This window comes from Helianthus annuus, chromosome 13 (genome assembly GCF_002127325.2).
Source record: "Helianthus annuus cultivar XRQ/B chromosome 13, HanXRQr2.0-SUNRISE, whole genome shotgun sequence".
NCBI lineage: Eukaryota > Viridiplantae > Streptophyta > Magnoliopsida > Asterales > Asteraceae > Helianthus > Helianthus annuus.
The window spans coordinates 65,900,975-65,912,706 of NC_035445.2; the positions used below are offsets into that span (position 1 = coordinate 65,900,975).

The 11,732-nt window shown below is 34.2% G+C and overlaps 2 protein-coding genes across 3 annotated transcripts; one reads left to right on the forward strand and one right to left on the reverse strand.

The window, feature by feature from the left end:
- The first annotated feature begins 253 nt into the window (after positions 1-253).
- LOC110897870 (protein DEHYDRATION-INDUCED 19 homolog 4) lies at positions 254-2,803 on the forward strand. The gene is made up of 4 exons (XM_022144601.2): positions 254-544; positions 1,257-1,396; positions 2,091-2,168; positions 2,263-2,803. The coding sequence occupies exons 1-4, from the start codon at positions 475-477 to the stop codon at positions 2,635-2,637; spliced, it is 663 nt and encodes a 220-aa protein (XP_022000293.1). The 5' UTR covers positions 254-474; the 3' UTR covers positions 2,638-2,803.
- A 1,963-nt stretch (positions 2,804-4,766) lies between these two features.
- On the reverse strand, positions 4,767-10,523 carry LOC110897871. Of its 2 annotated transcripts, none has more exons than XM_035981942.1 (6): positions 9,859-10,523; positions 8,093-8,304; positions 7,204-7,450; positions 5,937-6,022; positions 5,748-5,839; positions 4,767-5,295 (listed from the first exon to the last, which is right to left on the reverse strand). In XM_035981942.1, the coding sequence occupies exons 1-6, from the start codon at positions 10,093-10,095 to the stop codon at positions 5,048-5,050; spliced, it is 1,122 nt and encodes a 373-aa protein (XP_035837835.1). In that variant the 5' UTR covers positions 10,096-10,523; the 3' UTR covers positions 4,767-5,047. The 2 variants fall into 2 exon arrangements, with proteins under 2 accessions (XP_035837835.1, XP_035837834.1); XM_035981941.1 differs by having other exon boundaries at positions 7,204-7,453; positions 9,859-10,407.
- Between the last annotated feature and the right edge of the window lie 1,209 nt (positions 10,524-11,732).

Sequence of the window (11,732 nt, forward strand, 5' to 3'; positions counted from 1 at the left end):
TAAAAACCGACCCAAACCGACCCATGCACACCCCAAAATTTGGGCATGGATGTTGGGTTGCAACCTAGGTTGCGAGTTGTAGAATTTTTGATTTTCTAAATTGTTGTTTCGTTTTTATTAAATTCACATGACAACCAATATTATCAGCCTAGACATAAACAACAATAAAATATACAGGGGGCATAAATAACACTTTCAAAAACATCAAGGACTTGTACGGACCACAACAATATAAACACAACATACCAATAGCAAAGGAGTTCGGTGGAGAGTTCCTTACCCTGCACTCTCTCTCTCTCTAAAAACCCCCCTCTCTCTCTCTCTAGAAATCCTCCACAGGCATCAAACCTATACATACACATGCTCCGTATCTATACACACCGATGATCAACTCTCCAATTCTCTAAAACAAATCGGGATTACTTCGTATCAAAGATCAATTTGGACACTTGTTTGTTTTCTGGATCTAAGCGAATGGACTCAAATTCATGGACTCGTGTCTCCACTTCGAATTCTTCTTCCAGGCGTTATCAATCTCGATCAGGTTTGTGTGTATTCTCGTTCTTTGATTTTAATTAATTTTAGGTTACTGATTTTAGGATTTAGGTATTATTCACTGTTGTTTTATGTAAGTATGTGATTCATTGATTTTGAACTTACTTTATGTGTTAGTTTTTGTTTCTATTGTGAATTTATTATAATTAATTGAGATATTTTGCAAATTTAAAAAAAAAAAAGCTTTTTAGGGTTTATAAATTGAACTTTTGTGTATTATTGGTGATGTGTTTTTATGCATAAAATTTGTTTTGTGTGGAAAGTATAATGATATCATGCATCATATAATTGTGATTGTATTAGCGGCTTGGTTTTAAAAAGCGCGAAGCACACTAAAGCGTGCAAAGCGCAAAAGCGGTGGGCTTTTCGTTTCGTACCCGAGGCGCAAGACAATTATATATATATATTTCTGTATATCGCATAGGTTTTTTGTTTCCCCTACCCAAAATATAGGGGTTTTTTTTATGATTTTACCTACCTGAATATTTTTTTTTTTTTTTCATTTTGAGTTTTGATGCATAATGTATTGACTAGTACTTGAATTACTTCCAAACTAATAAATCTTATATTTTGATTTAGAACTATATATTTCTTGATAATTTGTTGTAGAAATCTGGTGACTTTGTACGCCTGCTGGAACTTTTTGTTATTTGTTTCTTCGTTTAATTAGTTTTGAATCTCACATTCTTGTTTCACTGCAGAAGCACTTCACGTAGTTGAAGAAACGGACGGTGATGAGCGGAGGCCTGAATACTTGTGCCCGTTCTGTGCGGAGGATTTTGACATTGTGGGTCTTTGTTGTCATATCGATGAAGAACATACGGTTCAAGCAAAGAATGGGGTATAGTTATCTTTTTAGTTTTTACCACTTTTTTCGTTGTTTCTAGGGCTGCAAACGAACCGAACGAACAGTTTGTTAAGGAATATATGTGTTCATGAACACTTACCGAACTAGATTTTATGTTCATGTTCATTTGTTAAGGAAATGAACGAGTTCGTGATCGTTTGTTAAATTTTAGGCAAAGAATGCAAACGAACCTTCATGAACACAAATGAACACGAACTAATGTTCATGAACACAAATGGAAACAAACGAACACAAACAAGTGTTCATGAACAAAATATATATTATAAACTTTTACTTATTATATATTTTATTTGTCGTAATTTTGAAGTAATTAAATATACAAACTAAAAACACTAATAAACTATCGAAACATACACGAACACATTACCAAACCTTCACGTACATAAATGAACGAACGCGGCCTCTCTTCATGTTCGTTCATTTAACTAAATGAACGGAATTTTTTGTTCGTGGTTGTTCATTTATTAAACGAACTTCCCACCGAACGGTTTACGAACTGTTCGCTGAACGTTCGGTTCGTTTGCAGCCCTAGTTGTTTCAATAAACCTCTGCAGTATTATTCACCATAAAGTTTCCATTTTTATGTATAGTTAGTATAATATACGAGAAGTCTAGAACTTTATGTAGCATACAAACAGTACTATATGTATCTATGTTGTAAATGCAGGTATGCCCGATATGCGCAAAAAAGGTTGGAACCGGTTTGGTCAGCCATATTACGATGCAGCATGGAAGTCTTCTTAAGATATCCTTTTATTAACGTCGATTCTTTTTCTTATAGTTACTTATTTTTCTTGTATTGTGGTTCCCATTGTTGCTATTTCTTGACTAAATATCACGTTCAGCGCAAGAGGAGATTCCGTAGGGGTGGTGGACTGAGCTCGACGTATTCTGTTTTAAAGAAAGAGTTGAGAGAAGGAAACCTACATTCTCTTCTAGGTGGTTCGTCATTCATGGGCCAGTCATCCGTCAACACAGAGCCCGACCCATTGTTATCTTCATTCATGTACAATGATGCCGTTGACCCGTCACGAGATCAAACTAATCCTTCTATTGCAGCATTGTCAGTAGCAGAAAGCTCAGATAAAGATTTCTTGACAAGCAAGAAACAGGCGGTTGCTACGCTTTCTGGTGAAGATCAGGAGGAGAAGGCTAGGAGAAGTGAGTTTGTGCAAGGGCTGCTGATGTCATCTTTCCTAAATGATGATTTATAAGCGGTTATAACCTATAAAATAATAAGGTAAAAAATCTACAAGGAGAGAGAGAGAGAGAGAGAGAGAAGAGGTCTTGAGCTAAGTTTGCTTAACTAATGAATATTGTTTATTGTATTAAAAATCTATATATCTCTATATATAATATATATGCTTAATTGATGATAAATAACTGCAAGCTTGGCTAATTATTTGTTCTTGTTCTGGTTTTAACCTGACCCAAATCTCGACTACCTGTGGGTTTGATCTTTGAGTTGTGGTTGTGGGTTTTAACGTTAAAAGCAATATGTTTGTTTGGTTTTGTTCTATTACCAAACTAAAACCATATAGCATGAACCTGGTAACCTAACCGAATAAGAGTAATTTGGCTTTATAGCGTAGATTGGTTCCATTTAAGTTTGGTCGGCCGGTCATAGTGCAAAACTTGATTGAAACTGGCAAATCGAAGTATCAGCCGATCGATCAAGACGAGTTTTGTAAGTTATGTTCCCGGTCGATGAATTGAAAAATATCGGATTCTGGGTTTGATCTTTTTCATGTAAATTTATTCTATTCTTGTTCATGTTCCCGGTGTATGACTACTACATAGCTCCCTTAAACATATACAGATTATGAACCTGTGGTATTTTATCCATGACAATAGTTAAATAATAACGAAGGTCTCTAAATTATTAACCGATATGTTTGCAAGATGTGGCATGCAACATTGTTAACCCATCGAAAGGTGAGAGCTGGTCGCGCCATAGCTACATGTATTATGACATCATGATAGAGGAAAAATTGGGGTCTTCGTCTAACTTTGTACTCGTATATAAAGGATTGATTTTTTCTTTTATAAATTTAAATCCACATCGTTTTTGTATTATAGCATTTATCGAGTTTCAAGCCTCTTTTGCTCTTGTATGTAAGATGTGCCACGATAACAAATCGACTACACTTCAATCCAACCGTTATATATATATGATGGTGTTTTTTTTTTTTTTTTTTACATTAAAAGGAAGTACATAGGTTCTCACATTTTGTTAGGTTGACCGCTCTAAAAAGTAATTTTCACCTTACTAATTTAATGAATAGGTGCAACATTGATAGCCTATAAATGTATGTATGTTTGTTTGCAATACATTGCTTATTTGTAATACATTTTAGTAAGAGTTTATAGCTTGGCAAAGGGAGTTTAGACAAACACCTAGTAGGGTTTGGCCACATTGCAATACATTGCTTATTTGTAATATATTTAGTAAGAGTTCATATCTTATAATTTAAATAATAAAAAGAAGTTAATTACTCACATGAGAACTATGGTTTGGCCATATTGCAAGTTTGGTCCAAAGTTTAGAAAACCGTAACGCTAATGGTCCTTGGAGTAGATTAAGGGTTTTTTTTTTTTTTTTTTTTTTTTTTTTTTTTTTTTTTTTTTGTTAAAATTAAAGGAAATAACCAAAATACTATTCTCTTATACAAACAACCCCCTCTTGGTCATCGAACCGGCCATCACCATCCACCCTCACCTTGCTGGTCACACTATCCATCTCGATGGTCACCGCCGCCCATCCACCTCAACGGCCACCATCACCATACACTGTCTTGAGCGCCAACCACCATCTCCCGTCCATTTGAAATGGGTTTATATGCATGCAGATCGCCGTTTGTAAATCCACACCCACCACTCATCCCCTGTCAAGATCGCCGCTTATTCACTGGTGTTTGGTGGAAACAATCGGGCATAAGACTCAAGAATCATATGAAGATAACACATTTGATCCGGATGAAAGATGAACATTGCAAAACCTGAATTCGTCTATCGTTGTTTGCTCACATGAAAACCACCCCTCACCACCACATATCTAAAACCCCTCGCATCACTATCGCCTCAACCACCTAATTTAAACCACCATCATAGCCGCCGCTAACCATAAATACAGAAATCAATTCATTTCTGCAGAAAACCCCAAAACCTTCTACAAAATGAATCATATGTTCTTCCCAGTCAGATTCTTGGCGGCCCCGTTGACAACGACCGTTATACATAACCTGTTAATTCTCGGCGGCACAATTGAGTTTTAATCACTCAAAAAACCAGCCGAAAACGGTATATAATACGATACACGAGGAAAAGTAAATACACGATCATGGGTCCACGTGTATAGGATCTTTTCTTACACTATTATATCATTATAACAAAATGAGTATGTACATCCTCCTAATAATTAGTTTTCATATTTTAGCAAATAAAAGCATTAGTTTACACATGCTAATAACACAGTTTGTACAGTAAGTTACATCATATCAAAAAGCCCCAAACATGGACCCCTTCCTACTAATTTCTTTTACCATTTTCATACCCAAAAAAAAAAAAAAAAAAACAACTTTAGTCAGTTTTACCTATCTGTTTTGCCACCTGCATTCGTCCATTTTACTGAACGAAATCACGGTTCTTGAAAAACACAAAATCCGGGTGATACACGTTTAAACTCCGCAGCCAGTTTTCAGTCGAGTTCATAAAGGAGTTCACTATTTCCGTCCCGTGGGCCCCGCTTTGGGTCCAATCGGATGTCTTGAACTTGTAAACCGCAAGTCCGAAGATTGGCAATGTGAGCTGACATGGCATCCCAACATCATCAACCTTAATTACGGCTGGCCCATGATCATGTGGCTTATCACCTGAATTTATTATACACGAAAATAGAAACCTTAAATAAATACCAACTACATCTAAAAAACAAGAGTAAAGCGCACAGATGGTCCTTGTGGTTTACCAAAATTTTGGATTTGGTCCCTGGCTTTCTAAAAGTACACATATGGTCCTTATGGTTTGCACTTTGTAACGCATTTAGTCCCCAACTTTTTCCAAAAGTGCATGCATGGTCCCTACGGTTTGCACTTTGTAACGCATTTAGCCCCTAACTTGGAAATGCTAAAACCTTTCGATTCGTTGGCTGGAGACTAAATGCGTTACAAAGTGCAAACCACAGGGACCATCTGTGTACTTTTAAGAAAGCTAGGGACTAAATCCAAAATTTTGGGAAACCACAGGGACCATCCGTGTACTTTACTCAAAAAAACAATAACCCGTAAACATGATTATTATAAGAAAAAAGGGTAGAGATTGTTACTTCTTAACGGTGTTGATAGAGAATGGAAAGTCAAGAAACTAGCATCAAGATTCTGCAGAGACGGACCGACTGGAATTCTGTATATGGGATACCTGCAAAATAATGAATACAAATCGGGTAAAAACGTTAACATGCTAAAAAGACTCCGTGTTAAAAAAAATCATTAAATAATTATAAAAAAAAACTTACCAAGCAATGGAAACCCAACTTGATTGAGTTAAATCACAACTCCGATACGTTTTCAGTTCTGGGAACTTCGATGCAAGATCTGAAATCTGTTATGATAGATGACAAATCATGATTAATGATATTGGTGGTTATCATAGGCTCGGTGATATCAGCAAATATTGACAACGTAAGAACATGCTGCAAATTTAATTACCCTTAGTAAGGGGTGTTTCATACTTCCGCTGTTTTGAGGTTATAGTATATATAGCAATAAATAATGACATTTAAAAAAAAACATTTTTTTCTCATCTCCACTGCTCGTTAACTCAGATTTGGTCTTATAACATGTATTTTTTCTGTATTTTCCTCATCTCCACTGCTCAATTACATGTATTATTCTATTTCTCTACTTTATCGATGAGCATGAAATAGCTGGCGCTATTTCATCGCTATCGCTACGTAGCATATAGGTAGCTTGTTGCTATTGCCCGCTATTTGCTATTTGTTAAGTAATTAACAAACAAAACAACCAAAAGCATAATACTTTTATGGTACTAAGGTTATTTGCAATTAGGGCTGCAAACGAACCAGACGTTCATTGAACCGTTTGGCAAGAAGTTCATTTGTGTTCGTTCATTTAATAAATGAACGAACACTAACAAGAAATTTCGTTCGTTTAGTTAAATAAACGAACATGAACAAAGGCCGCGTTCGTTCATTTATGTTCGTCACCGTTCGGTAAGGTTTTCATTTATGTTCAATAGTTCGTTAGTGTTTTTAAATTTTAAATTTTATTTAATATGTCAAAATTCCGATGTATTGTATATTATGTTCATGAACGCTTGTTTGTGTTCGTGTGTTTTAATTTGTGTCCATGAACATTAGTTTGTGTTTGTTACCTAAAATTACCAAACAAACACAAACGAACACGGACACTTCATTTCCTTCACAAACAAACACGAACATAAAATCTCATTCGGTAAGTGTTCAGGAACAGTTCGTGTTCGTCCGGTTCGTTTGCAGCCCTATTTGCAATCAACTACAATAACATCTTTACATATCACTTAATGATAAACCAACAAAAAAATTGCGGTAAAAAAGAGAGGAAAGACTAAAGAGGGTAGATATCAACTAAGTATCTACTTTGTACTAATAACCCTTTAAAAAAATGACAAAATGAGAAATAATGAAATACCTTGTGGCCCCAAATCAGTACTAATGAACCATTATAAAAATGAGAACAAGAAAATAAATATATAACAATTAAAAGGGTACCTAAATAAGTTACCTTGTCAGCTATAGGCGCACGATGATACGGTAACGCATGTTCAAAGTATTCAAATATTAAATGCCCAGGAGGATTTCTAATCTCACTTTCTTCGAGACCGTTTCCGATAAAATAATCACCACCTCTCAGTTTCAAATTATTGAAGTTTTTAGCAACTGAACCGACATTATTTTTTTCAACTCGAGGCTCATAACTACCATCGCTACTCGTGGCTCTTGATGAATCAGAATCGCTTTCTTCACCTGGCCTTCTGTTCATATTATTAAAAATAAAAACAAGAGTCAGAATTCCATGAAAGATTACCAGATAGACCTTTCTAATTGACTGATTGATAGTATGCGAAAATAGTATATTTAACAAAAAATAATATTGAAATATTGTCTTTTTGACATACGGTTGCATAAACACTCAACTTGAATGGAGCATCAACAATGATCAAAATACGATGCATTCGAGATAAAATAATATGAATGAAGAATCTATAAAGCAAATATCTCATCAAATAGTGCAAGTTGTCATTTAGGTGAATAAAAGCCTTTTAAAAAAAGAGAAAAAATCTACATTACGAATATATAGTCATTTTTTAATAAATGAATATCAATGATATATCGATATGAAAAAAAGATCAAGTAAAGCCATTTAAGGCTAATGAAGATAAATAACTATGTGAGTGAGTGGACCCCATTTATAAGGTGTACGAAGATCTAATTATAAGATAAATAACCGATATCATTCCGTTCAAAGTGCTAATCCGGTATTTAAATAATACAACTTATAAACACACATTTGGAGCCGAGGGTCTCTCTCGAAGCAGCCCCTCTAGATTTGGCAATTGATAATTTAAAAAACAAATTTGATACCATTAGTAAATAAAAACTATAATACTCACCTTATTTTGGTTAGGGGTGTTGTCGGATCTACATAAAGTTGAATGCCGGACAAATAAGGAACATAGTATTGAACAACTGAATCACTTTCATTCAACACAAGAGGAACTCCAGCTCCATATGCACTCCATTCCTTTAAAGACTCCCAAAGATCCCCAAGCACAAAATATGGGTTGTAACCGTTTACTTTATTCCTCCATCCCTTCATGCTAGTCTACATATATGATATATCAAATAAATCACCAATCAAGATCGTGTTTTTATGCCACTTAACAAACTTAATCATAAGTGTTAATGTGTTATCAATAGCCACATTCAAGTATCTTGAACACTAATATAATCATTACTTTACTTGTATGCAACTTTAGCATCATCTAAATTAATGTTAACTTTCTATTAGAGCTAACAAATCACATGCAAAATCATTGACAATAAATAATTGAACCACAATGAGCAATTATTACTCAAAAACATGCATTGTTTCCTAATCCAGTCAGATTTATACAGTACAAAACAAGTAAGAATCCACTAGGGTACTAAAGCATAAACAAACACAAACTTTTCAAATAAAAATTCAAACTTTATCAATTACCCACAAAAAAAACATCAAAGAATACTTAAAGCAATAATAAATTAACATCAATAACTAATCTAAACCCAAAAAGATCACATTTTTATGACTACCCATGTAACCAATCATCAAAAAATACAGAAAAAAGTTGCATTTTCTTCATCATCAAAAACTTTCTTGAATCTTGTTTTTAATACCTTGAAGCAATAAGCATTAGCATCAACCATTGATCTAAAGCCAAAAAAAATCACATTTTTATAACTACCCATGTAACCAATCATCAAAAAACACTGAAACGACTTGCAATTTCTTCATTATCAAAATTTTTATTTTTTTCTTGAATCTTGTTTTCATACATTTTAATGACTACCAATAACCAAAACCCAAAAAAAACACATTTTTATAACTACCCATGTAACCAAACATCAAAAAACACAGAAACAACTTGCAATTTCTTCATTATCAAAGTTTTTATTTTTTCTTGAATCTTGTTTTGATATATTTTAATGCCTACCAATAACAAAAACCGAAAAAAAATCACATTTTTATAACTACCCATGTAACCAATCATCAAAAAACACAAAAACAACTTGCAATTTCTTCATTATCAAAATTTTTATTTTTTTCTTGAATCTAGTTTTGATACATTTTAATGACTACCAATAACCAAAACCCAAAAAAAAAACACATTTTTATAACTACCCATGTAACCAATCATCAAAAAACACAGAAACAACTTGCAATTTCTTCATTATCAAAGTTTTTATTTTTTCTTGAATCTTGTTTTGATATATTTTAATGCCTACCAATAACCAAAACCGAAAAAAAATCACATTTTTATAACTACCCATGTAACCAATCATCAAAAAACACAAAATAAACTTGCAATTTCTTCATTATCGAAGTTTTTATTTTTTCTTGAATCTTGTTTTAAACCCAAAAAAATCACATTTTTATAACTACCCATGTAACCAATCATCAAAAAACACAGAAACAACTTGCAATTTCTTCATTATCAAAGTTTTATTTTTTCTTGAATCTTGTTTTGATACATTTTAATGACGGCCAATAACCAAAACCCCAAAAAAATCACATTTTTATAACTACCCATGTAACCAATCATCAAAAAACACATAAAAAATACATGCAACTCCTCCATCATCAAACCATTTTAACTTAAATCTTGTAAAACAATACCTTAGGGAAATGCTGAGCTGTAACAACTGGAGTCGTGTGTTTCATAAACCGATCCAAATTAGTAGTCACATCATTTCTATTGCTGCTAATCAACGGCTCCGATTGCTTCTGCTTTGAGGGTTGTACTTTCTGCTCCTCTTGTTGTACTATCTTCTGCTGTTGCTGGTTGTACCTTCTCATCGCCGGTGGGCAGTAAAATCTGTCCTCTCTGACCCGGCTCCGACCCGAATTCGACATTCCCAACAATGATAAAAACAACTAATTTGCAGGTTTTAATCAAAGATCGCAAAAAACCCAAATCCTTATGTGTATGTAAATTAATAATATTAGTATGTGTGATTATATGTATAGAATTGATGGGGTTTTTGATCGGATAAAAGGGTGTTTGTTATTGAATGAAGCAATTGGGGTTTTGTGGTGCGATCGAAGTTGTTCGATTTTAGGGTTTTTGAAGAGAGAGAGAGAATTTTGGTTGTTGTTTTGGCGAGTGGAAGACGAAGGGAATAAACGAAGGTGTAGCTTTACTACCGTGTGGCGTGTCCTAGTGGATTAATTTTTACTTCACTTGGTCATATAAATGAGGTACAAGTAATCTATACATGGGTCGGTTGGTTCTAGACTTCAAGATTATGGTTGTAGAAAACCGACCAGTTTTTTTTTGGGTTGAATGTATAAGGGTGTTAGGAGTGGTTAAATACTTGGGAGTGGCAAATTAAAAAATCGACTAATCAGAGTGTGTTACGTCAATCAGTGAAAAGTGTTTAAACTTTGGTGAAAAGTGTTGGCAATGGTTTAGACATTTGGTGAAGTGGTAAACTTTAAAAAAAAAGAAAAAAAGTGTGATTTGTTGAGATTAGAATGGACCCCACCCCATACTACCCTCTCTCTCCTTCCTCCCTTCCGCGCGTCGGCATGCACCCACCGAATCAAACCTTCATGCGGCAAACTGATCGGCATTGGTTGCCGATTGATGAAAGATCGGTGCCGGGTGGGTTTGCCGCCCCCACTCCGAACACCCTAAGTTTTGTTTGGTTATGGTTTAGTTTTTGGTTTTAATTTTTAATATTTGAAATTGGCTTGTAAATGAATTGAACGAACAAAGACTTTGTTAGTGTTCATTTGTTAAGAAAATACATGTGTTTATGAACAGTTTATGAACACTTATTGAACAAGATTTTTTGTTTGTGTTCATTTGTTAAGGAAATGAATGTATTCGTGTCCGTTCGTTAATTTTAGGTACCAAACACAAACAAACATTCATGAACACAAATGCATATAAACAAACGTTCATGAATAGAAACAAACACAAACTCAGATGTGGATTTTTTGTTTGGGTCGTATTTAATTTGTTATAGCACATTTGTTTTATTTTTATTTTTCAATACCAACTAGTAATAAGACCCGCGCGCGTTGCAGCGCGGGTACTTCGCAATATCAAACGGATTAGTCCAAGCGTTATGTGATGTGTTAACCATATGAAAACATACGTTCTGACGTATCCAATTGAACTCAGTGTATCTTATAGTTGCATTGCGATTGGATCAAAACGTAACGTAAATCGAATTTATATTGTACAATCATAACGTATTATACGCGACCCGACTAACTCGAATTTATATCGTCAAGCCAAAAACTCTCGAGGGGGTCAAACTGACATTTACAAAGTTCATCAAAAGTTAAGTAGTTAAAAATTGTATTTCCTAAACTTAAAGCTAAGAAAGGGTAAAGATAAAATTTGATAAAGTTTTGGGATAAGAAGGAAACTATAACAAAGTTGGAGTTGAAAAGGAAACTACCAAAAGTTGGGGTGTCAAAAACAAACTATTTGTAAAATGGAGTAGTAGTAGTTTTGAGACTAAATTTGTCACTTTATG

Excerpts from the sequence above, each read along its gene's own strand:
- LOC110897870 (XM_022144601.2), top strand. The coding sequence starts at position 475 with ATGGACTCAAATTCATGGACTCGTGTCTCCACTTCGAATTCTTCTTCC. Across the intron at positions 1,397-2,090 it reads CGGTTCAAGCAAAGAATGGG|GTATGCCCGATATGCGCAAA; the intron begins GTATAGTTATCT and ends TTGTAAATGCAG. Across the intron at positions 2,169-2,262 it reads AGCATGGAAGTCTTCTTAAG|GTTCAGCGCAAGAGGAGATT; the intron begins ATATCCTTTTAT and ends ACTAAATATCAC.
- LOC110897871 (XM_035981941.1), bottom strand. The coding sequence starts at position 10,095 with ATGTCGAATTCGGGTCGGAGCCGGGTCAGAGAGGACAGATTTTACTGC. Across the intron at positions 8,305-9,858 it reads CAGCTCAGCATTTCCCTAAG|ACTAGCATGAAGGGATGGAG; the intron begins GTATTGTTTTAC and ends TCATATATGTAG. Across the intron at positions 5,840-5,936 it reads AGTTGGGTTTCCATTGCTTG|GTATCCCATATACAGAATTC; the intron begins GTAAGTTTTTTT and ends ATTATTTTGCAG.